The 26678-nt window shown below is 48.2% G+C and overlaps 1 protein-coding gene across 1 annotated transcript in view; it reads left to right on the forward strand.

Moving 5' to 3' along the window:
* The window catches only part of SLCO2A1 (solute carrier organic anion transporter family member 2A1), a 94084-nt gene that overhangs the window by 12211 nt on the left and 55195 nt on the right, over positions 1-26678 (forward strand). The window contains exons 2-3 of the mRNA XM_024213423.3: positions 12260-12397; positions 20989-21151. Of these exons, the coding sequence (XP_024069191.2) occupies positions 12260-12397; positions 20989-21151 (301 nt within the window). The remainder of the gene's footprint in view (positions 1-12259; positions 12398-20988; positions 21152-26678) is intronic.

Here is a 26678-nt window from a genome sequence, read left to right on the forward strand (position 1 = left end):
AGCACTTCTACCTATAGCTCTGTCAGTGCCCCCAGTTCTCGCCTAGTGGGAGCAGCATGTAGCACTGTTCTGGAAAATCACATGCACACTTGAGTTATTGATTAGCCCAGGAAAGGACAAATATCATCTTTGCATTTGAAGTGTGACTTCAGGAAAATATGGATTATTCAGCAATAGGAAAACATTATTAGTGCTAATAATACTGCCAAGAGGATGGTCAAGATGGGCTTTAAAATTAGTTAAACAGATTTTGTCTAGTTTCGTTTCTTATATTAGAAATAAAATCTAAGAGCCAAATTCTGTCCTTGGTTTCTATTGACTGTAGTGAGAGCCACAAGCGTGAAGGGCAATTTGCACCCCTTTCCCCCCCCCCTAAATGTACACGGTTTACTAGGGAGCCAGTTACTGTCCCTCATGATGGTTTGTAATGCAATTTGCATGCCAGTGCAAATGACTGTTTGTAGCAGGGCTGTGAGAGGCCCCTGCTGGAGTGGCTGTGAACTCCTGCCCAAGCAGCATTGCTGCAGCCTTCCTGGGACTCCTGCTTGGATAACTGAACATTGTAAGTGAATGTTGGTTGGTACAAAGTGGCAAGCCAGTGAAGATGACATCAAAAACCAGTGGGCTTTGGCTGTGAAAGGCTTGACACATAGGTGCGCCTGTGTGTGTGTTTGTCAAGTTTCGTCTTACAAAAGAAGAGTGCATTTCCTTCTGTTTGAGACATTTTTGACACCTTATGACTCAATCCATTATACATGGAAAGGTTCCCTTGGTGTATTAAGCAGTGACTGTTAAAGACAGATTGCAAAGGAGCTGACTCTTTCTTGTTTCTGCCGTTTGCTGCTCATTAGTGGTATATAAAAATGGCCTTATCAAGTTTGTATTTAAAGGTTCCCATTGTTTACCTTAGAAATCTTAGGAATATCAAGTTCTGCTATTCTGGTTTTTACTGGAGAACTCTTTGGAGGAGCAGGGAAATTTTTCAGCTCTGTTGGAGAGAAGACAATATTGCATCTTTCGGAGAAAGCTTTTCTCCCAAGAGTTGGTGAGGCGTTTGAGTTAAACAGAGTATAATATACACACACTATAAAGAGTGTTTTACACATCTGACTAAACATTATTATTTGTAAATGGTAGTACCTAGAGGTCCCATCCAAGATCATGGCCTCATTATGCTACAGACAGGTAGTAAGAGACAGTCCCTGTCCTAAAGATCTTACAGTCTAAATAGACAAGACAAAGGATGAGAGGGGAAACAGAGCTGAAGTGAAGTGCCCAAGATCAAATGGCAGATCAGTAGCAGAGCTGGGACCAGAATGTGAGTTTCCTGATGTCCACTGAGGTTCTCTATTCATTAGACCATGCTGGCGCTACGCTGGCGCTGCACAGCCGCTCCCCATGCAAGTTTCAGATCTTCGGATGTCATCATCACATTAGGCTTCCAGCAAAAATGGAGATGTCAAGACCTGTTATTTCTAATGTAAAAACCCAAACCGATTACTTTTTAAAAAAGGCAGCAGTTTGAGGCCTCCTTTATGCATTGTAAAAGAGCAAAGCAAGAAAGGAGAAACCCTGTTTTGTTTTGGAGTTCCGCCTTTATGTGACAGCTTGTCACTTTGGCAGTGAGAACACTGCTCTGCAAGCTGACCCAGGCCGCTGCAGGCAACAGAACTACTCACCTTGCCTTCAGTGGGACCCACAGAGTAAATGTGAATCTAGACAGGCACCAATGGATACTGCCTATGGAACCCCACTGAAAGAGAACAGAGTACTAAACAGCAACAACAAAAGTACACACACACACACCCCAGACTGACTGGGCTGCGTGAGCAATGAATTACCTGTGAATGGCAAAGCTGATAGTTCTCTCCAAACTGGGAACCATCCGAATCACTGCAGCTTCCGATGGTAGGACCTGTCTCTGCCTTAGCCTGTGCCCTATGCCATCATCTTCATAAACTAAATTACAGCTTTACACCATTGACTCATCCTCTCCATGGAGTAAGTTGGCTGAATTAGACCAAGCGCCCAATTAAGGCCCCTAACTATATTCAAAATTAGTGGCTGAAAGTGAAAGGTACCTTCTTGGGTGTGGCTAAAGCTTTGAAAAATAGTTTCACATCTAAGCACAAAATAGCATGGCTGGAATTGTAGCAGCACAGCATAGTAGATAATGTTTCCATTGAAATCAGCAGGTTCTGAACTAGCTCCCTAGAGCCCATTGTACAATTATAATAGCAGCATATCTACTGCAGAAGAGCTAACAAACTTCCTGAAAAGGCCAGCCCTTTCCAAATATTTACTCCCCCACGATTCATTTCAATTTTGGGAGCATGTCTCCTTACCACAACTATGCTTGGCCAAGTCATAAGTTGGAGTGTCTTCAATCAGATGAGAACAGTCAGATGAATTCTCTAAGTGTCTTCACTCCTTCTACTGCTCCCGAGACAGCTGTTCTGTATGTTTCACAACGGAGGCTCTGACTCTTCCCATCTGGTTAGGCAGCCGCATCACCATAGCAGAGCTCCTCAGCAGTTACATGGGTGTTGACAAGTGCCTGTAAAAACTGAAATGATGGGTAATGGAGTGGCACAGGTAAGCATTTTGCAAGAGCATAACAGGCCAGATCCTCAGCTGGTGTACACTGGGGAAGACCCAGTGAAGGCAAAGGAGTGACACCAATTTATACTAGCTGAGCCACCTGGTCCTAGATATTTTAGGAGCGGTAAAGGGCTATTCAGCCAGCTATGATTTAAAAACTCTTGCTACTTCATCAAATTTGGTCCCTTCTTCTGGGAAGACACCTTGCTGTCTTTCAAATTCATGTTTTTTCCATTGGCTTCAATGACTCTCTCCAGTACTTCAATCTATATATTTATCCCAGTTCTGCCTGGGGGCCAAAGTCTTAGATTATGTCCCTTCATTTTGGAAGTGGTTGTTGGTGGCAAGGAGGCAGCATGATCTAGTGGCTAGAGCACAGACCTAGGGCTCAGGAGTGCTGGGCTCTATTCATGGCTCTGCTGTGAGTCCACTGGCAAGTCACTGCCCCACTCTGTGCCTCAGTTCCCCCTCCCGCTCTTTGTCCATTTATACTGTAAGGTCCTTGGGGCAAGGATTGTCTCTCAGCATGGTGGGACCCTGATCTGTGTTGCTGTCTCCTGGTGTTACTGTAAAGTAATAACCATGGTAATGTGAGACAATATACAGTGACTTTAACACTCTTTCATACCTGAAAAAGCTTCCATTTCCCTCTTACTAATTAGTTTAGATTCTTCATGCTTGGAATTATCTCTGTTGCCTTGTGCTGCACCCTCTTCACACTGATAATAACCTTCCTGAGGCATGGTGACCCTGTACGCGTAGGGTTTCAATCTTCAGTTCCTCTGCCCAGAGCTGCCCCGGGGGAGAAACTGGGGTGCGATTAAGGACGTTGTAAGAAGCTTCCGGGTCTATGTGAAGAAGCAGGGCTGGGCGGGGGGGCTTGTTTGTTTCTAAAATTAAATCTTAACCAAGCTTATTGGATGAGTAATAACCTGGGGATGATGGGTCAGATTCTGGCTGCTTTGTGCCAGGGTTTGATGGCCTGGAGACTAAATGGCTTGATTGTCCATGTCGTTACGCCAGTGTAGCTCTCTGGAATGGCACTGGGCTAATGTGTGGCTGTTGTAGCAGGGTGGAGAACCAGCACCTAGTGTAGTCTCCTCAAAGCAGGTGAGTGTGTGTGTAGGCACAGCACAAGTTTCCTCCATGTTGGGAATAACTAAGGTCAAAATAAATCTTGCATCAGCGACACAATAACCATAAGCACAGTGGGCCAGATTTTCAGCGGGGGTAAATCATGGTAGCTCTACTCCTTTCGGTGGAGCAATGCTGATTGATGCCAGCTGAGGAACCAGTGCCCTTTTCTCACTACATGAAAAGCAATTCTTATTTTATCACAGCACAATGACCTTAACTCTGACCCACCTGCAATAAACTTATTTGGGGGGTTATCAAATGTCTTAACTTTGCTTTGCCTTGGAGCCAACTTCAAAAGCATTTTGACTGGTTTTCACTAACCCCATGGATGTTCCCCCCAAACTGTTACAAAATAGTCCACGTTTCATAACAGGGATGTTTAAAGACATTCTGAGAATGTATTTTAGTTAGTGACTGTTAAGGGTAAACAAAATTGTTGATGGTGCGTTATCTTACATAAGCAGTAATAGAAATATATACAAGATAAGAATATGGCAGAGTTGACCCAGTATATAGCATGAGCTAAATGTACTGTTAATATAACGAAAATTGTCTTCTCTAAGTAACATACTAACGATTAGACATTGTGACAGTTCTGTAAAAATGATAAACCAAATCTAAATCCTGGTTTCATAATTAGGCCAAGTCCTAATTAGGTAGACCCCCCAGCGAGCTAGACCTCTCTGGTACCTCTCTGCATGGCACATAGGAGACTGCAGTGGGGCCATACAGAATGAAAAGATAGTGCTGCTTGGAGATTCCCCTGTCTCCACCTCAGTAGCTGCCTCAGTTTCCTCTATAAAATATCCTTGCAGCCAACAGACCCTGCTGGCAAGGAAAACGGGGCTGCTTGAAGCACGTTCCCCCAGCACCAGGCATTACATTCCATGTCTAAAAGCCAGGGCCAGTTAATGCTCGGAGCATCATTAATAATCCTCCTTGCTGTGAGACTCCCCTTACTAGTGACACACAGTGTAGCTGGCAGCCCAGTAGCCAACTGGCAGCAGAGTGGAAGCTGGCTCAATTGTCATCATTGCAGAGGCGGGATGGGCTAGCCATGTGCAGAGGGAGAGTCCCATCACGCGGCTGGCCACAATTCCTGGATATAGATTTGTGTCCTTGCAGTTCCCCAGCCTGTCTCTGAAGCTGAATGCCAGGATCCCAGTGCCAGCTCCCCAGATGAGTTGGTGAGTTATCAGGCTGCTGTGTGGTAGCTGCAGCATGCGGATTCTTTGTATAGTTCCCCTTGTGCCAGTCAGTCCCATGGAGTAAGTCTGGAGGAGTAGATTTCTGCTGGGTTCGATGCCTTTCCCTAATGCCCAACAATGCTATCCATTTTGAATCGGACACCTGGGGGTGGAGAGGGAATAGTCCCAAGGATCCAAGAATGTGGGGAAAACATTCCTTCTGCACCATGCGACAAGGTGGGTGTTTTTCCTTAGCAAAAATGTTGCCCTGGAAGCTCCAGGTCTGGAGTTGGCAGTGGGAGTTGTGTGTATGTGTGTGAGGATCCTCTCCCCAGGTGCTTGCTTCCCTTTTAATATAAAGTGTGGCTTGGAAGGGAGTCAAGCATCTTGTATAAACAGCCTGCAGTCATGAGCACTCAGCCACTCTGAAGGGAAATGTCAAGGTGATTAAAAGGGGATTGAGGGAGGAGTTTGTGCGTGTGCGTGTTTGCGGGTGCGTTTGGGTGCATGCCTTGGCTTTTCTGCACTTCACTCAGTGTGCCTGTACTATTGCACCTTGATCAGGAATTCGCCCAAAGCTCTGAAAATCCTGCTGGAGAGGGGCAGGCTCCCTGCTGTCTCTGCTAGAGGAGGGTCAGTGAACTATGGATGTGAGATGCACACAGGATTTTTGCATGCGAGTGGTTCCCCCTTCCCTCGTGCCATTGTTCGCACTTTGTGTCAACATCTCACCTCCCTCAGAGTTAGTTTTTGTTCTTATTTAAACCCTTTTTGGTAAAGATTTATAAAAGCTGAGTGACCTGTCACTGAGGTGCTCAGTGCATGCCGCAGGCAACTGGGTTCTATGCCTAGCACTACCACTGACCTGCCGTGTGACCTTGGGCTAGTCACTTTGCCTCTGGTTTGCTGTTCGCTTTGTCTGCCTTGGTTATTTAGATAGTCCGTGCTCTGAGGCGCTTACAATCACTCACTATGTGTCAGGACAGCCCCTAACCCAGCAATTCCTGAGCTTGACTGGGTATCACTGCTGTGATCTACCTCATCATAATAATAAATGCAGAACCTCTTGAAGAAAGAGGAAAAATCAGCAACATTTAAAGAAGAGGGAGAATTATAGACAAATTAGTCTGAGGTAGAAGAGAGAGATTGAAGCCAAGTGCAGACAGGCCGGCACATAGAAAGACACCAGGGAATAGTGAGAGAAAAAGAGGAGGTCAAAGACCTTCTAAGGGACGTGTGATGCTACAGTGGGAGTTCGATGCCCAGCTCCCATTTGTGCCTTTGAACAACTTCTTCTTCATTATCACAAGCCACGTACCCTCTCTCCTCAGAGTGATGCTTTCAGTCCAGCTCCTCAGGCCAATGCTCAGGGATACTCCAGTCGTCCAAGAAGCGCCTTTCACTGTTACTTACGCACAACGCCTCTGTGGGATTTGGACATTCTTAGTCCAGTAAATGCCTAGTTTGCTGGATGTGAGGGAGATCCTGGATCAGGTACCTGGCAATATCAGCTTGAGACTGACCAAAGCACATCTGGAAAATTCCACAATCCAGCCTGGCTCCTGAAACTAACCTAGATCAGAGGCTGTTCTGTAATATTGTGGGTGGTATTCCAATTTCAGCTTTTCCAGAGTAATAAAACTCCCCTGCCCTTCAGTTCCCATCCCCTGGCCTCATAGCTATTCACATCAGGTGCTGCTCTTTGCATTTGCCTGGTTTCCATGCCCACCTTCGCTTGGGATGGTTCCACCTCCCCGAGTGTTGTTCACTCTGCACATAGAGGCCCGCAGCGAAGAGTAATAAAAATCAGTATTATTAAACCAGCCCCTTCAGCTCGGGTCACCCAGGCTCCTGTGGGGGGAGGAGAATCCTGCACATCAGTTACAGTAGTGGGGAAAGGAGAGGATCAAACTGCTGCTGCATAGAAACAGGGACTTAGGGCAAGTCTACACAGCCAACACCCCCCATCCCCCTGCTGCTAGTGAGTCTCAGAGCTCAGGTCAGCTACCGCGGGCGCCCAGTGCAGGGCTAAAACTAGCCATGTAGATGAGCCTGTGCTGTGAGACCCTCCCTCTAGCCGGGTTTCAGAGCCTGTGCTCAAGGCTGAGCTAGAATGTCTGCACTGCTATTTTTAGCCCTGCAGCCTGCACCTGACTCCATTGATCCGGGCTCTGAGAGTCGCTGCCGCAGGGGTTTTTCACCATGTAGATGTGCCCTTAGGGTCTCAGCTGTAAAATGGATAATTGTTTATATTACAGTAGCACTAACAAGCCCCAGCTGAGATGTGCTAGGTGTACTACAGACAGCCAGCCCCAGCCCCAAAGAGCTTCCAGTCTAACCTGAGGGGGAGGGACGTGCCCAGGGAGGTCAGTGGCAGAGTCACAACTGGACCTTTGGCCTGCTGAGCTACCACCAGAGCATGCTGCCCCCAGCTCGCTCTAACCATCGCCTGCTAAGCTACAGCCTATGACTCTGGGCATTTTCTATAATATCTTTTGTGAATCCTGTGGGTGCCTCAGTTTCCCCCCTACTTTGCATTGCTACTCAGTGGGGGGCAGGGGAAAAGGTGTTATCCAGTGCTTGCCCTTCCCTCTTAGCAGTGGTTACACTCCTCCATCTGTCTCCCTTTGGCCCCAATGGCACTCCTTTCCCACGGTCCCTCCCTGCATCGCTCTGCCTCAGGCCCCTCTGCTACACCTCTCCCCACCCACTCTGTCACCCCGCCTTAGCCTGTCAGGGGTCTGGCCGAGGAGAGTCAGATGGATTCACTTCTAGTCAACACCCCTCAAGAGGTTCCTTCTGCCATCCAGCTAGTGACTCCTAATGAAGGGGATCATTGGCAAGAGGGCAGAGAATTCCTTCTCTCATCACCACTTGCTCTCCTTCAACAAGTGTATCTCTCCCGCTCTCCCCTATCCTGTCAATTGTGATGTCCAGTCTCTCCATTTTGGACTCCTCTGCTGGATCCAGCCCTTGGTTTCCTTCCCCATCCTCACTGCCTTCTGGTGCCATCAAGGTTTCTGCTTTCAACCTTTCCTTTCGTTTCGGAGCCTGGGCTTTCATCTCTCAGCTCTGTCCGCCCTTCCATTGCCCACCTTTGGCTCTCCCCAGAGCTCTGGACCTTCCTGTTTTTTTCCCATGCTGCTGAGGACTTTTGGAGAAGGGCTTGGGATCCTGCTGACTCTTTCCATGTAAATTCATCCTCTCAGCTCCGCCCTCCCCTTCGTGTACAGCTTTGCTTCTCTTTCCTAGCCCTTTGCACCATAGACTCTCACCAGCTGCGCTGTACCTTCGGTGCTCCCAGCCCCCCTCCTCTGCCTCCCTAATGTTTCCTAATTAGCCCTCCTTAAACAGGATCCAGCTAGATTTTCAAAAACTAGTTGAACATGATCTGTCAATGAGATTCCTCCTCCCCATGAGGAGCCACCTTTGGCCCAGGCTTGACTCGGAGCTCTCCTTTCTATTATTGGCCTCTGACCCACAACTTGACCTCTTGAGCACATCCCCTCCCTCACTTCTCCCTTTCTTCTGGCTCCCATTTCTCTGCCTTCAATCATGCTACTGTATCCACTGTAGCAGATATCAATGGCCCCATGGAGTCTCCTCTTATCCTACAGCCTTACTCTTGAGTTTAGAAGGAGCCTGAACCAAAACCCCAGATCTGGATCCCGGTTCAAATCCAAGTTCACAGCTTGAAACTAGCTCTAGAATAATAAACCAAATCTGAACACCCAGGGAGAAATCCTAGCCCCACTGAAGTCAATGGAAAAAACTCCTTTTGACTTCAATGGGGTCAGGATTTCACCCCAAGACATTTGGGAAAGTTCAGGTGTTGATCCAGATATGAAACCTTCAGAGTCCATGGGTTTGGATCTGGGGTGTTGGTGCAGCTCATGGCAGAGATATAAAGATTGGATGTAGGGTTTTGGTTTGGGCTCAGCTTGGGGAAAATCACCAGTTTCCTTTCACATGCTTCATTTTCATTTCCGGAGGACACTGCTGCATTAACATTGTATAAGATCTCCATGGCCTTTCCCATCCGCCCTCGCAGCCGTGTCTGGCCTCTCAGGCGCTACCACCGTACCAATAGAGAATAATCCTTATTATTAACCCAGCCAAAGACCTGAAGAGTTTGTTAGCACTGTGATACCTTTGATCCCCAATGTGCGGGTCTAGGCTTCCCAACTTTATCTTTGCTGGGCATTCTTCCGGAGTCCGGCAAATATTTGATTTCCTGAGAATTTACATAAAAAGACTTTTCCCCATCTTTAATTATTTTTTAGATAGTATTGGCACAGTTTGGACAAGTCACATTCCCAAGAAAACAAAGGAAAACTGATCTGGCTAAATATAGATCAAAGAGGTTTGAGGGAGTCCTATTCCATCTCCGGAAGTGGATGACTTCCTTGCTGTATTTTACCCTTGCTCTTTTGATCGTATTCCTGCCCTGTCCCAAGTAGCCTACATATTCCCTCTCCAACTCTCCATTTGCTGCGCTAGCCCCATATGTTTGGTTTCCTCACACCAGGCCCCTTAGGTAGCGTGGCCCTAGAGATCCCAGCTCGCTGCTGCTCTTGTCATGCCATAAAGATCTTTAAGTAGCAATAATACTTTGCACGGATACAATCCCTTTCATCTGTGGTTCTTAAAGCTCTTTACAAACAATAACCCGACCTCTTAGATGGGGGATTGTTTCACCTGTTTTATATATGACTGAAATGGTGGCACATCTTGATAATAATGGGCCAGATCTTCAACTCCATTTTACACCGATATACATGAGTTGAGAATCTGGCACTGAGTTATTTGCTTGGACAGCACAGCAAGTCTCTCTCTGCAGGGCAGGGACTGTCTCTTTCTTAGATGTTTGTTCAGCACCTAGCACAATGGGACCCTGGCCTCTGGGCACGAGCGTAATACAAATAATAAATCAGTGCAGAGTTAAGAACATAACTCCCTGTCCCCTTTTCTAACCACTAGACAACACTCCTTCCTAAACTAAATCAATTAATTCCCAGCAGGGAAGAAAGGATAAGTTGTTTGCAGCAACCGATAAAATGCAATAAAACTATGTATTCCAGGTTATATAAACACAATAAATGTTCTACAGTATATCATCCCTAATTCCCAGCAGCCATAAAAGTGAACACATACATAGTACTACTTAGTCATAATATTTAGCATTTCTGTTGCATAATTACATGTTCAATGACATGCACAAACATTAACGAATTAATTAAGAAGGAATAATGCATGCAGTCCTTTCAGGAGACCTTTCCATCTTCGTAAGCATCTATAGCCAGCCTGCTGCTAAAGAACCAGAGTCCCCTGCCATGCGTTTTCCTACTCCAGGATTCTGATGGTGCAGCAAGGAAACAGGTTCAGCTGCAAAAGTCACAGGAAGTCTGTAAAGCAGCCGCAGTCGAGGCAGTAAACCACTTATCAGGCCAGGACTGCCCAGCAACTGCTTGCAGAGAGTGTTCAAGTCCAGAGTTCCAGACAGAGTTAAAAGTCCGTCTTGTTACATAGCACACAGATGTCCTGGGAAGGGGGCCCACAGCAGAATTTCTCACACCCACAATAGATAAAGTGGAAGATTCCATTTCAGCTTGTACCACATCACCCACCATATGAAGGAGTAAGCCTTCCCGTCCTGCAGCCTTCACATAGGGACTGAGCCACTCATGCTTACCACAAGCCTGATCTAGCCCCCATTACGGCTTTTTCACTAATGGTTCCCCCATCAGCCTTGCCATGGAAGAGTACATTTGGGTGAAGCTTACTAGGCAAATTGCTGGCTGAGAGATTCCTAGCTCCTAAACCGGTCAAAACAATGTATTGGTCCCTGGGTCTAATTCTGAATTTATTTTTTATTAAATACAAAAATCATAATCACTATTAGTATTTCAGCACCACCAGCAGAGCTCAGGGCCCCATTGTGCTGAGCACTGCACAGCCACAGAATAAGACACAGTCCCTGGCCCCAGATCTTACATATAAGGCGGGAATCTTTTGTCTCTCTGGGACCCCACCCAGCTTAAATGGGCATGGAAAGACTTGCCCAAGGGCACACAGCACGTCAGTGGCAGAGCTAGGAATAGCAGACAGGCTTCCTGGATCCTAGGTCAGCCCTACCATTGTACAATGCTGCCGCTACCCGAGTGGCTCTGATTTCGCTACTCAGCTAGTCAGCTACAAAGAAAACAAAAGCTTGTGGGAGAGAGGTAGCCATAGGGTTACAGAGACCATAAGTGGTACCTGGGTGCCAGTGCAGTACAGGGGCTTGGCAACAAGTCACCTTCCAGCAGGCCAGTGCTGAACCACTCTTCTCCGGCTGCGGCACTCCTGCTCTCCTGCCGCAGTTCCTTTCTCCATAATGGTGTCCCCACTTCTGCTCAGCTGTGTCTCGCTGGCTTTGGGCCTCAGCTGCACCCCAGAAACCTTGGTGTTAGCTGGCACAGTGACTCCTTCGAAGCACCTCTGCAGCTGTGAGGTCCATTGGGGAGCAAAAGAGGTCAGACATGCAGTGGTGAGACAGGGGTAGAGCTCTGGATGCATTGGCACAAGGGAAGAAGGGTGACAGATCTCTTTAGCTAGGGAGTCAGTGTGCCTAGGGCCTATTCTGCTAGCTGGCAGGGAGCAGGGAACACACAGCTCTAGGGAAACCCACGAAGATAACATGGAGCTTTGGTTTTGTCTTGGTATAGATGGCAAAGAACTGATGAGTGACTCTCCTGGAATTGTTGGGCAGCACAGGAATAATTAGATAGGTTTCAGGACACACATTACCACCTCCTACCATCCTCCCACAATCCCTCATTGAAGGCATCCAGCCTGCACAGTGCAGGAGGTCTGTATAGTTCTTGGTGCTGCTCTGCCCATAGCTCCTCTCTGAGTCTGTGAGCTGGGAGTGCTGCAGAGGGGGATGCTTGCCTTTGGGGGAATCAGGCCAGCTTGAGAATGAACCTCATGTCACTGTGCCAACAAGCCAGAAGCAAGGCGAATGAATCCAGAAGTCAAGCTCCATCCTGGTCTCCTAGGTCGGCTGTAGCAGAGACGGGGCCCTGAGAGCAGATAACATGCTGGGGAATTGTGCCCATGCACAAAGAAATTAATGAAATCTCTCCTAAATGAAGGCCTCTGACTGACAAGGTTGTGAGGGTGACTCCTGGACCGAGCTGATTGCTATGTTCACACATGCTGTGTGTGATGGTTATAAAGCGGATGTGTCCATGACTGTTGGATTGGTTACACGCCAGCATGGGGTGTGGCTCTTGGCTCCGTAGGGGCGTGGCTCAGTTACTAACTGTAATGCCGTGTTGTTTTGCTCACAGGTGTTTGTGATTTGCCATGGCCTCCTCCAGTTATTCCAGCTTCTTTACAGTGCTAACTTCAAGAGCAGCCTGACCACCATTGAGAAGCGCTTTGGGCTCTCCAGTCTCTCTTCCGGCTTCATCTCCAGCCTGCATGAGGTAATTGCCTGAGACACACACGAATAGGCTCGGCTGGGAGACATGAAGGTGGAGGCATTGCTCTCTGTGAAGGACCTCTGGGCCCTGTCTCTGTGTTTCCTTAGCAAAGCCTATAAGTGCCAGATGAGCTGACTGCTGGGTCTGCCTGCCAGAGACTGCCACTATCAGGGTAAACAGAAATTTGGGAGGAGCAGGAGTCTAAGGGACTGTGAGACTAGAATTGGTGTCTGGGGAGCAGAGTATTGCTCCAGACCCCCCTTTCTTCCTTCTCCTTTTACCCTCTCCTCTCCTCTCACTTTTAAAGAGCAGATGCTTCTTATTGGGACTGGGCTATCTGCCCTGGTGCTCCACCTCCGTCTCTGCCACACCACATACAGTACTCCCTCACCAGCAGGGGTGCTGCATGATTGCAGGGTCACAGTGGGAAAGCTGGGAGCCAGCAGGGGAAGCAGCCAGCAGCAGGACATTTGGACCTCATATGCACTACATTCGTGTCCCTAAAATTCCCCGTGGCTGCTACACCCGGCTATGACAGCAATGGTGGGAATGCCAGTGTAGTCCGGGCTCAGTTGGGCGCTGGCGTTTTGCCCATCATGTCATACTCTGACAAGCATGACCGTTTCAAATTTCCGGGGTGGCCTTAGCCTTGTCTACACTAGTGCTCCCACCATTTGCTACAGTGGGGTGGGGCAATTTCAGGGAAAGAAGTATAGTTTGCACCCAGCTTTGGAGGATGGCAGCTAGTGGGACTCTTCATTAGAGGCCACTGTGACCTGGAATACTCTATTCCTCCTAAGGGGATAGTCTTAGCAGAGACGTAAGGGGGAGAGAGAACCCGCTAAAGCTAGAACATGGTTCTCCCCCTTTAATCACTGCTGGGAAGAGAACCTGATCTACATCTTGGTGCCTATCTGCAGTGGAGGCAGGCTACTCCCATGGTTTTAACTGAAATGAACGTCATGCCAGGCCCTCAGAATTACTGCTGGATGCAATGTGTGATGTCTTGTTACATGAAGGTGCAACCCCCAATTTGTTTCATGGGCATTTGTCAAAACATTACCGAATCCTTCACATTACCTAGGACTAAAATAGAGCATTACTAAATGCTGCTAGGTTTTATTATAGCAGCGCTGGAGTAGTGCCACCATAATTAGGGATCTGTCAGCATTTTCCATAAGAAATCCCTGTTTTCAGGCATTCCTAACTCAGATGTCGTCATTCACTCTGGGCTGGGACCTGGCTTACAGCTGTGGTTTAGTCCCTGAATTGTAGGTTTTTTGTTCTTTCCCCTGCACTCCTGGTGCCCAGGAGGGCCCATAGATCCAGCTAGACTGGTGCAAAAGGGGCTGTAGGGCAGGTATGAATCCCCTGGAGAATGCCACAGGTGCATAGGCCCCTCTGCCCAGGCACAAAGCCAGTTCTGCTTGCTCTGTGCCATCTCTGCAGCAGCTGCAGACGCATGCAGCGTTCTGGGGTGGGCAGAAGGTTGAGCGGTGTCAAAGTGGGGACAGGTTAGAGGAAGGAGGGCTCCAAGCATGGCGGGGTGGGGGAGGCGTCTCTGGGGAAAACCTGAGCCCTGGCAATTCCATGCCGCTGCAAAGCTCCATAGGGGACATTGAAACAGGGGCACAACTTAGGACCCTGACTCAGCAAGGCAATTAAAGTTAGGCGTATACTGAAGCACTCTGCTGAATCAAGAGCAAAGGCAGTCTTCAGCTCTGCACCAGTGATGCACTAGGCCCTACAGCCCTGAACAGGGAATGTGTAAATAGTCCCCTTCCACTCCTGCAGCAGTGTTAATGTGAATCAGTGCCTCTGTTCACCAAACACTCTCAGCCATAGGCGCTGACTTCCCCTCTGCCTGGTGGGTGCTCGACCTCGCCACTCGCCCTGCCCCTGCACCGTCTCTTCATGCCCCTGCACCGCCCTCGCTCCACCCCCATTCCACCCCTTCCCCAAAGTCTCTGCCCACCCTGCCTTTTCCCACTCCAGCCCCGCCCCCATTCCATCCCTTTTCCCCAAGTCCTGCCCCTGCCCTGCCTCTTCTCTGCCTCCTCCCCTGAGCGCACCGTGTACCTGCTCCTCCTCTGCCCTCCCGGAAAATCCTAAATGCCACCAAACAGCTGTTAGGTGGTGGGCAGGAAGCGCTGGGAGGGAGGGGGAGGACACGGCGCGCTCAGGGGGGTGGGGAGAAAGAGGCGAGGTGGGGGCAGGGGAAGCTTGGCTGCCGGTGGGGGTGGAGCACCCGCTAATTTTTCCCCATGGGTGCTCCAGCCCTGGAGCACCCACAGAGTCAGTGCCTATGCTCTCAGCTCCTTCTGGCCATTGCTAAGAGGAGACGCAGCCATCAACAGCCCTAAGAATGGAGTATGCTCCCCAGTGTTCCCAGCTCCTGCTGACCCTGAAACAAAGGACTGACTTTGAACTTGCATTCCCTGCATGGTTTTGGGTAGCAGTAGCACTGTATTACTGGACTGGCCTCAATTTGGCTGTTTTCGAGTTATAACTCAGCTCCTCATGACTCAGGAACAGCTTTGATTTAAACCTGAAGTTTGGCAAGTGGTTGGTCTTTGGCTAGGGCAGAGTCAAGTCTGGAAGTCTGGAAAGGAAAAATGTAAAACCTCAGAGGTGTTTAATTAACAAGGTGGCTGCTGCACATGCACAGAGCGTTCTCTTCAAGAATTCCATCAAGGCTGTTCCTTATTACATGTATGGCTCCTGAAATGGGAAGCTCCAATTGGAGAAACTCAATTAACATTGCAATGCAGGTCCTGGCATGAAATCAGTGCACAATGGTATATAGAAGCCAACAGTTAGCTAGGTATGGTGAGAGGTGGTGTAGAAGTGCCTTAGACAGTAGCTAGCTAGATAGCACTGGTTAGACACCCAGATTAATGCTTCTCTTTCCTCCTTTCATCCTAATCATTTTATTTCCTTTTACCTTCTAGCTCAGGGGTCGGCAGCCTTTCAGAAGTGGTGTGCCGAGTCATCATTTATTCACTCTAATTTAAGGTTTCGCGTGCCAGTAATACATTTTAACGTTTTTAGAAGGTCTCTTTCTATAAATCTATAATATGTAACTAAACTATTGTTGTATGTAAAGTAAATAAGTTTTTTAAAATGTTTAAGAAGCTTCATTTAAAATTAAATTAAAATGCAGAGCCCCCCCAGATCGGTGGCCAGGACCCAGGCAGTGTGAGTGCCGCTGAAAATCACCTCATGTGCCGCCTTCGGCACGTATGCCATAGGTTGCCTACCCCTGTTCTAGCTCGTTCATTCGTTCTCTATAAATTTAATTTGGCCCATTAAGATAGTTATCACTTCCCTTTGGAAAGGCAGGTTGCCAACTTCCTTCACATATGTGGTGGTTAGGCCACCCCCCACATAAATATGCCTTATCTCTAGCAGTCTGACCAGCTGTCTCCCCCTCTCCTATCATCTCCAGGCAACTATGGAGTCATCCAGATAGCACCGGCCCAGCCACATACCGGCTTGTTGGCTGACGATCTCCTCCTTGCTGTGGATGAAAGTTAGGTGTCCATGCTGGTTTTCTTAGATCTTTCAGCAGCATTCAACAGCAATCACCATGATATTTTGTTGGCTGGCCTGAGGGCCTTACCTTTGGTATTGTTTTGGTTATTGCTTTTGAATGGCTCCAGCTTTTTCCTGCTCATGAGGTCCTAGAGGGTGGTTTGGAGTGATTGCTAGGTGTCTTGTATGGTGTATTTAGCTTACATAAGGTCCTATAAGACCGTCCTGTTCAATGTGTATGTGGAGCTGCTGAGGAAGGTACTGAAATGACTTGGGTAATACTATCACCTCTATGTTGTGATATCATGCAGCTCTGTCCTGTTCTTATGGGTTGTGGATGGCACAGATTTTCAGTCTAACCCAATTTCTGGGCAAGATTTGGATGCTTAATCCGGACAGGCATAGGTTCCATATGATCAGATTTTTCAAGAGAGTTCAGCATGTTGTGTGTTGAGCCCTTCTGAAAATCTGGCCCAGAGTGGGTTGGGGAAGGATCTTGAGGATAAGTAATAAGTGGGGTGGAGGTGTGGTTCCATCTGCATCAGTGAGGGAGGTCTCTTCTCTCTGTTCCAAAGCAGTTCACAGCAGTACTTTTGGATCCCTCTTTCCTACTGGAATCACTGGTGCCATTGGTGCCTCCAAGCCCCTTTTTCTCACTTATGCCAGGCCAGATTTTTGTGAGCTTTTTCTCTCAGATCTGGATGTCACCACTGTGATCTCTGCCTCAGTGACTTTTAGGTTAGATTATTGCATTTCACTGGAAAACTCTCTGGTTCTGAGGTCACTAGGGCACGCCAGCTAACAGCCCTAGATGTAATTGTCTGGGTACTAAATGTTCTTATTGGAAAATCTTAATCTCTGGAATTTACTTCCTGCACTGGTCTGGCTGAGCCCATGTTTGTCAACCTTTAGGGCCTGGTGCCCATTTCTTTCCCCAGGTTCTTGTGTGGGGAGTGGAAGTTAGTGATTGCTCAATTTTGAGGAATTATTTTTTTTCTCTTGCTATGTAACCAATGTTAAAATACACATGCACCCCAGAATGCATAATTGGGTGTATTTTGTGAAATAAACAAATACAGATTATCTGGTTCCTATGAAAGTCTAATATATTTTATTCACATTCATGTTCTCAGCATTTTCTGGGACAAATGCCGGCGTTCCGCTTACTTGGAATGGTACTTGTTGTATATACGTAGGGTGCTCAACTGACAAATTATGGATTTAGGGTGGGATTTTCAAAGAAGCCTAAGAGAGTTGGTTGCCCAGCTCTCCTAGTCCCTCTTTGAAAATTCTAGCCTTACAGATATTCAAAAGCACTCAGCACTGGCCTGACTCTGGTGCCCTTGAAGTCAATGAGAGTTTTACCACTGACTTCAAGGGCAGCAGAATTAGGCTAATGCTGATCACCTTTGAAAATCCCACCTTATGCTTTTAGTGTCACAAATTATACCCATCATCCACATCCATATGGGTTTACAATGTGCACCCTGGCAATGCCGGGTGGTCATTCTTCTGGAAAGTGCATTTCCTGTGCTCCAAACCATTCTAGATACAAGTCCACATCCAAAGTCCATTGAAGTGAGAGGGACTCTTTCCATTGACTTTGGGCTTTGACTCAGACCTAAAATGTGGTGAAACATACAAGTTCCAATCTGAATGTGCCAAATACCAGCTTTAAGTGATTATAACATCGGTTCCCCTGAAATGTTCTGGCAAAGCCCTGAACCATGTCCTAACACTCACAGCTGGGACATACTAACGTCCCCAGTACTTCTCATCCATAAAAGATATTGCCCTGTGCTTAGAGACTTCATCTTCAAGCAAGGCAGACGACAGCATGTGGTACATTCCATTACAGCAATAACTGTGAGGTGGTTGAAATAACAGTCTCTGTCATCTTATTCAGAGACCATCAATTTTCAAACAACAGAGTTGTCTTTGTTTCAACGCTTTATAAGATTTTTATGTGAGCTCCCCTGCCTGTCTTTCTGGGATTATAAAATTTTCTCATTTACTATTAAAGAAATTCCAAGAATCACAAGGGACAAATGAGTCAGGCCACACAAATATATAAAAAAGGATATTTAGACACAAATAACTAATTTAATAATGTTAAGTTTGTTCCAAACTGACAAAACCCATGTAATTATAACTTTATGCAACTCACCCATTTTGGCTATGAATCGTATGCTCTGTAGAATTGTTTTGAGATCTCTACAGCAATACTAGGGAAATGGCTTCAAACTGAACACCTAGATCAAACATCACCTCACATTACAGAGCTCCAGATACCAGAGCATATCTCTGCCAGGAACAAATGGGAAAGGAGGTGGTGATGGATTGTGACTTTATCACTGAATTGCGGGGGGAGGGAAGGTTGTGAGTTTATGCCAGCTCCCAAAAGGGACATTTCCAAAGCATCATGTGGGGATTTAGTTGTGTTAGTCGTATATTCAAATCCTTATGCAACACAACACTGAGGGGATTGTTATGGAGTATATTTTTGTGTGCGTGTTGAAAGCTATCTAGGGCCAGATCTTCACCTGATGTGAATCAGCATAGCCCCACTGATGTCAATAGAGCAAGGGTGGTTTACATCAGCTGAGGATATGAAGAAGCCTAAATCATCCAACAGTAACAGCTGTTAACTAGCTGGAAGCTGAGTGGAACCCTTTCTTCTGGCAGAGTCTGCCCCAATCCATGACAACCCAGACAACGAGAAGCCAAGTCTGGAATTCAGATGCTCCACTTTGGTGTTTTAAGGAAATCTGCGGAGCTTTAGCACATGAATAGGTCCCTACCAAGGTCATGGCTCATTTTGGTCAATTTCACAGTCATATGGTTTTAAAATTAGTCAATTTCACATTTTCAGATGTTTACATCTGAAATTTCACAGTGTGGTAATGGTGGAGATCCCGACCCAAAGCGAAGGCCTTTGATGGTCAAGACTTCTGTGCTTTTACAGACAAGCTGACTTGGTTTCTCCCCTCCCAATTTTATCCCACTGCTTGCCCAAGGTTAAATTATTTTTCTGTTCTTTCAGTTTCTTTATGTTTGTGCCATAAAAGTCAACATTTGGAGAATTAAATATTCTTTATTTATTCCAAGAATGGGGACCTTGGGGGAGGAGGGGAGGCACAGGGAAATTGATGCAATGGCGTGGATGGTATGGGAAGGCACAAAACAGATAAGTGGCGCACGTTACTGTGGCTCATTACTGAAATGGGTTTTCAAAGCCTTCTGGAGACACAGAGCTCCTCACTGGACTCTTCTTATTACCTTGGTATCTGGCTGCTCAGAATTAGCTGCCAGCCTCTCTGCCTCCACTTCTCATCCCTGCGGAAACGTCTCTCCCTTTGTCTCACAGATATTAGGGAGCACACAGCAGGCAGCGATAACAATGGGGATACTGCTTTCACTGAGATCTAAGTTACTAAGCAAACAACGACAGTGACTCTTTAAATGTTCAAAGGCACATTCCACCACTGTTCTGCAGTTGTTCAGCCTATTGTTGAACCACTCCTTACTGCTCTCCAGGTGGCCGGTGTACAGCTTCATAAGCCATGGGAGCAAGGGGTAGGCTGGGTCTCCAGGATCACAATTGGCATTTCAGCACCATCAATGGTTATTGTGTGATCTAGAAAGAAAGTCCCTGCTTGCAGCTTTCTGAACAGACCTATGTTCCTAAAGATGTGTGCGTCATGCGCCTTTCCTGACCATCCCAGTTGAAGTCGATGAAATGCCCCCTATGATCCACCAGCGCTTGCAACACCATTGAGAAGTACCTCTTTCTGTGTATGTACTCTTTGGCAAGGTGGTCTGGTGCCAAGATAGGGATATGCATTCCATCAGTAGCTCCACCGCAGTTAGGGAACCCCATCATGCAAAACCATCCACTATGTTCTGCACAATGTCCAGAGTCACTACCCTTCTTAACAGAAGTCTATTAATGGCCCTGCAAACGTGGATCACAATAACTCCCATGGTGGATCTACCAACTCCAAATTGATTCCCCCTGACCAGTAGCAATTTGGCATTGCAAGCTTCCACAGAGCAATCACTACTTGCTTCTCCACTGTCAGAGCAGGTCTCGTTTTAGTATTACTGCGCTTCAGGGATGGGGAAAGCTCTGCACAACATTCCTGAAAAGTGGTCTTCTGCATTCGAAAGTTCTGCAGCCACTGCTCATCATCCCATAGCTGCATAATAATGTGATCCCACCAGTCAGTGCTTGTTTCCCAGGACCAGAAATGCTGCTCCACCGTGTTCAAACTGCTGCATGACTGCCAGCAGCAACCAGGAATTGTTTCATTCTATGGTTTACAGCAGGGCTGCTTGAAAGACATCACAATGTTCCATGTGACAGTTCCTATCTTAGCTCTGGAAATACTGCAGGATAAGACGCGAGGTGTTTGTAATGCTCACAACAATATTGCACAGCTGAGCAGGGTCCATGCTTCTCGGGCTACATGCGGCTAAGCCTGGATTTTGAAAAAAGGCATGAAAAAACATGGGTTTGCCATTGATAGCAGGGTAGGGAGGGAGGAAGCTGCATCATGGGAGGTCCAAGCCATGTTCCCATTCCCCCCTGCAACTATGTTTTGGTCCCATGAGGCATTGCAAGTCCATTCCAACCCCACCTGCAGCTAGTTGCACTGTGGGAAAACTACTCATGGTGCACTGCTCTCTGCATCGAAACAAGCGCTGCTAGTGAGGACGCACTCCACTGTCACAGTGAGCGTGGTGTGGACATGCCTGACCGACTTAATTACTGTGGTGGGTGGACCTCAACTTAAATTAAGTCGACTTAACTTTATAGTGTAGACATACCCTAAGTCTATCCTGTCAGAGGAGATGCTGTGGGGTGCTGTCTCAGCACAGGGTGGCTAATGATGCCTTTGTAGTGACCCCCACCCCTTTCTCTCAGTGCATGGTGCCTGTTTTGCTTTTCATTGTGTTGATTGTAGCATCCAGAGGCCCCAATGGAGAATAGACTCTCAGACATGCGTCTCCTTCCTGCCCTCCGTGACATTCTCTCCACTTTGCTCTCCCCACCCCAGATTGGCAATGTCGCCCTCATCATCTTCGTCAGCTACTTTGGCAATCGAGTTCACCGCCCCCGGCTTATCGGCTTGGGGGGCCTCCTGCTGGCCCTGGGGGCTTTCCTGGTGACCCTTCCACACTTCCTCTCTGACCGGTACGAGTTTGCCCAAATGAACACAGGTAAGTGACTTGATCTCCTCCTGGGGGGTGTAACTCCCCACCACATCCACTGGGGGCAGCATGAGCCTCCCCAGTCAGGATGCTCACCCTCTTCTTCTCCTTGCCAGGAATGCACTGGGGGTGCAGAACGTGTAAAAGAACTGAACTTATTGCAGTATTGCCAGCTGCAAGAGAGCAGAAATCCTGAGATTAGCCCCCAAATCCTGAAATTTGAAAAACCCACCAAATCATGGCTTTTACTCTGTCATTTGACCCCCCCTTTGCTCCTCTGCCAGTGTGCATGTGGTCATTTTGGGTTGAAAAGACAACCTTTAATACACACACACACACACACACACACACACACACACACACACACACACACGCATCCCTCTCCCTGACTGCTGGGTAGAGACTCCACTGACCCTTTAAGACAGGCAAAATGTCATTAATTTCCTATGACTGTCTCGAGCTCCGCCCTCCTAGTTCCCCTCCACCCAGCCCCCCACCCCATTCCTCCCTGACCCTTCCCCCCAGATTTCCCTCCCATTCTCTGGTACAGTCATCTGCTCATTCATAAGTCAGACACAAAGAATCAATCATGCCCTTATTTTAGAAAACATGAGCTGTATGTGCCCCTCACACCTCAATTATGATGGGCCAGTGTACAAACCCTAAGACAGATGGACAATGTGGACTGACTTCAAGACTGATGCTTAGCTGGATAAGATTTAAGACCAGAGAGATTTATGGTTTTGGGCCATTTTGACATAACTACACAACCCATTTTGAGTGCAGTGACTACATTTATCATCCTTAAACATTATTTCTTTTGAATTCCTCCTCATATTCAATGCATTTCATACATTTCTTTTAAATCCTTCTGCCTGCTTTGCATAATTGTGATCTACTAGATAAATTGTCCAGTAATAATAACAACGTTTTATTTACAAAAATGGATCCAATTATAATTAATTGCAGAAATAGCTAAAAATACTTCATTTTTATTTTATTTATCCTTTCTCTCTGCCAGGGCCGGCTCCAGGCACCAGCCCACCAAGCATGTGCTTGGAGCGGCGCCTGGAGGGGGGCGGCGCGGCGGGACGCTCCGGCCCGAGAGCGGGGCCGCGACTGGGCTCGCTGCCCTCCCCGCGGCGCTCTGGCCGCTGGGGAGAGCGGAGAGTCCCGGCTGGGCTCTCCGCCCTCCTCCCGGCGCTCTGGCCGCCGGGGGCTCTCCGCCCTCCCCCCAGCACTCAGGTCGGTCGGGGATTGCGGGCCCGCGGCCGGGCTCGGCGCCCTCCCCTGCCGCAATGTGGGGGGTGGGGGGGGAGGGGGGCGGCCGGTGGCTTTTTTGCCTAGGCAAAAAAGCCAGAGCCGGCCCTGCTCTCTGCTGCCCCAGAACCACCCCTGTCCCTGGGATCCAGAAACTGCTTCCCAGATTCCCCCTCTCACCCCAGCTTCCTTTTCTCCCTGCCCCTGGCTCTTGCAGTAGCTCTTCCCCGACTCCACAACCCTCTGCTCCACTCTACTCCCATAGGGTCTGATGTGGCAAGGCTGGGGCCTGGTTCTGCGCCCCACAAGCTCTCACTCAGAGCACAGCCCATGTTTCCAAACCAGCCCTGAAAATGGTGGGAACAGAGGAACTTTATGCATCATCACAAGAGCTGCCACTGCAGGCTCCGCAACCATGAGACGCGTGATTCCTTTGCTAAAGTCAGCAGCACTGTTGTTGTTAGTTACTGTTTTCTTTCAGGGATCAGTAGAACAGACTAAGCGACCTATTGAAAACAAATGCTCTACTGCCAGATGTTTGTTTAGAGAGTGGCCGTGTGGGCCAGGGGAGGTTGGAGTCAGGAGACCTGGGTTTGATTCCTGGGACAAGTCACTTCACTTCACTTCTGTTTCCCCTGTCTACTGAGATTGCAAGTTGTTTGGGGCAGGGTTTATGTCTGTGCACTGCGCCTAGTACAATGGGGCCCTGATCTCAGTTTGGGCCTCTCGGCACTGCCGTAATATAAATACACAGCATCATTTAGTGACCCCTGTACATACACATGGAGCTTTGCATTGCTAACGTTCTTGCCCCAGGAGCTGATAACTGCAATAAAACAAATGCAGTTGTCCTGCAAGGAGGCGTGAAGACATTTCCAGTGAGGAGACGCCTTTGTAAATGACATTATGGCTTTAGGACTGTGGATCTCAGCTCGTCACAGCCATGCCAATGCACTGAGGCATCTCAGGCGGTGCATTTCAGGACAATCGCTGCACTTCTTGGAGGGCTTAACCCCACTTGGCCCTCCGCCCTCACATCTTCTGACACCTGTGAGGCATGCTGCAATCTCTGTGAAATAACTTGCTTATCATGTCTTATTTAAGTGAATGTGAAGCTGGATTAGGGCCAAAGGAGCCCCGCGGGATTGGGGGTTTTATATGGTGTATATATGTTGCCTGCCCAGAGAAGTTAATGGACATGCGTGAATGTCTCTCTGCTTGTCATGTGTCAGTCTTCCTGTGCCCTGCTGCCAGAGCAATTCTCTTCACAAGCAGGAAGAGCTGGAAACATGATGGTGCTCTGTGCTCAGCCCCCTCCTGGGGTGACTATCCTGGAACAATGCGGGGGAGGCATCCAGAACTCTAATCTGAATGCAATCCGCTTGGCTTCTCGGTCCCGCAAGCACGTTCCCATTTTCAGGCATACCAGGAGCAATCCTAGGTTTACATGTGCCAGCAAAAGCCCCAGTTTGCTGCCTGACAAAGTGTTGCTGGTGGTACCATTTCAGGCTGGCTAGAGATGGAGGCGGCGCCCATCAGGAATCTGTAACTTCCTCCTTCCAGGGCCAGCCTTTTAAGTGAGCACGCTCAGTTGGAGCCAGATTTCCACAAGAAAATTGTGAAATTCTGAAAACCCAGCCCTTAGGCTTAGTTGTTCTTCTCTGCAAAAAAGGAGACACCGACTCAGATTCACTAAAGTCTCCCTCCAAGAGGGCGTGTGTCGCTCCTGCAATAACTTGAGGCAGGGATAGGGTTGCCAACCCTCTAGGATAGGACTGGAGTCTCCAGGAATTAGAGATTAATCTTTAATTAAAGAATATGTCATGTGATGGAACCTCCAGGAATATGTCCAACCAAAACTGGCAACCTAGGCAGGGACTGTCTCTGACTCTGTGTTTGTACCAGCAGGGCCGGCTCCAGGGTTTTGGCCGCCCCAAGCAGCCAAAAAAAAGTCGCGATCGCGATCTGCGGCAGCAATTCAGCGGGAGGTCCTTCGCTCCGAGCGGGAGTGAGGGACCGTCTGCCGAATTGCCGCCGAATAGCTGGACGTGCCGCCCCTCTCTGGAGCAGCCGCCCCAAGCACCTGCTTGCCAGGCTGGTGCCTGGAGCCGACCCTGTGTACCAGCAACTGGTGTGATGGACCTCAAGCTCAGTGAGGACCTTTGGGCACTCCTGAAATATAAATAACAATAATGGGTATCTGACTCATTCTAACTCTGCTGAAAGGTGTGGGGACAGGGAAAGCTAAAGGCAAAGCCCCCTGACTTTGTTATTCCAGGTCAGTGCTTCCTTGCTCTGGGCAAATTGCCATGACCAGTGCTCTTCTGAAGTCCAGGTTCTATTAAACATAATTAAAAAACAACTCTCCACCACTGAACTCCGCATTTTCCAGAGTTCATCCTCTGCCAAGTATGAAAACCAGGTTCTTACCTGTATCATTAGCTGCCTCACTTCCATCCACACCCAAACATTTTTGTTTGAAAAGTTGGCTGATTAACCGACTAGCCCATGGGTAGGATGTCAGACAAATGCCACGCGTCCCAGTGATCTTACAAAGGAGCCTTGGTCCCACAGCTAGACAGTTTGTGAACTGATGATTGGATTTACAACAGGAATTGTACTTTATTGACCAATGAAATGGATCAGGGAACAGGTGTCATCTACTCTGATTCTTTTCTTACTAGAGCCTCATATGTTAAAAGCCTTGTGGCTTCTGGCTGTGGCATTCATGGACAGGTGTGTTCACATGGAGCATGTCTTGTGCACCAGGGCCATGTTGTTCCAGGCGTTTCATGAAGCTGTGTTGGTGCATAAATTGTGTCTGTTGGACTGGGGTTGTGGTATAGCATGAGCCTTACCCGTGCTCCCCACCGATGTGACGAATGCTGTTACACTGCAAACTGGTATGGGCCCAGTAATGGAGAAGGCCTTGTGATTCTGTGTTTAGACGTGGTGCTGCACAAGCCCAGTCATGCATGTTGTGCTGTTACGTGGTGATATGGAAGGGTGGCACAGTTACATTCCTCTCTACGGACATAAGCCTGCGAACTCCCATAGCAGCACCACAAAGTATTCTGGGGAGTTGAGTTGGCCTCTATTTGTTATTTTAGTTACCCAGAAATAGAGGGCGCTGAATAATCAACTGGCTCTGAGATAAGTTTTCAGGGAGTGAGAAGAGAGGACAGATTCTTTTGCCATGCTGCACTAGGCAACCTTCTATTGGTGCCAGACTCCTGCCTGCTCCCGTGGTAGTGTGGTTTCCAGAGGCAATCCCCTGACAGCTGGCTATGTGCATTTACAGATTGCATTGCCACAGGCTTAGCTGGAAGGGTCAGAACACTTGTCAGGAGTGCTAGGATCTCTGTGGGTTAAGATATTCTTATTCTTATGATTAGAATGTATAGGGTCCAGATACCCCAATCAGGATCATGCCCCTGTTGTGCTAGGTGCTGTACAAACACACAAGAATGTATAGTTCCTGCCCCACAGAGCTTTGGGTGGCATTCTGAAAAATTCCTAAGTCACTTAGGGACAAATTTGTAAAGGCAAGTAGATGCCTAGTGAGCTTTTTGAAGGCTCTAGGCACCTAACTCCCATTGGAGTAGGTGTAACCCACACACCTCCTGGGTGTGGTGTTCTGTCCCATTTAGTGGCACTGAGACCACTTAGAGAGAGAGATTAATGAGTTTGTGCTACAGCCTTAGCTAACAACCAGTTGGCTTTTAGTTCATGCGGTAGAGGCTCATGCACTAAGCTCCAGAGGCCCCAGGTTCGATCCCCCCCGCCGATGACCAGGGTCTGTCGGTATTACATGGGCACTTTTGAAAACCTCATTAGATATCTATATGCCTCTTTAGGCATCTAAATACCTTTAAAAACCTGACCCTTTGGTCCTTTTGAAAACTGTTGTGTATTTGGTTGTCGTGGTAATAGAATCTTGTGTTGCTATGGCAACTGAGTTAGGTTTTTAGGGGATCACGTAGCTGAAGTCAAACTATCTTAGTTCGAACTTACCGCGGGTCCACACGCGGCAGGCAGGCTCCCCCGTCGACCAGGGCCGGCTCCAGGCACCAAGCACCCAAGCTGGTGCTTGGGGCGGCACCTGGAGGGGGGCGGCGCGGCGCTCTGGCCGCCGGGGGGAGAGCCGAGCCGAGCCCCAGCCGGGGCTCGCCGCCCTCTCGCCGCCCTGCCCCCGGCGCTCTGGCCGCCGGGGGAGGGGCGGGAGAGCCGAGCCCCCGCCGGGGCTCGCGGCCCTGCCCCCGGCGCTCTGGCCGCC

Source organism: Terrapene carolina, unplaced genomic scaffold, assembly GCF_002925995.2.
Source record: "Terrapene carolina triunguis isolate 2854851 unplaced genomic scaffold, T_m_triunguis-2.0 Scaffold837, whole genome shotgun sequence".
NCBI classification, from domain to species: domain Eukaryota; kingdom Metazoa; phylum Chordata; order Testudines; family Emydidae; genus Terrapene; species Terrapene triunguis.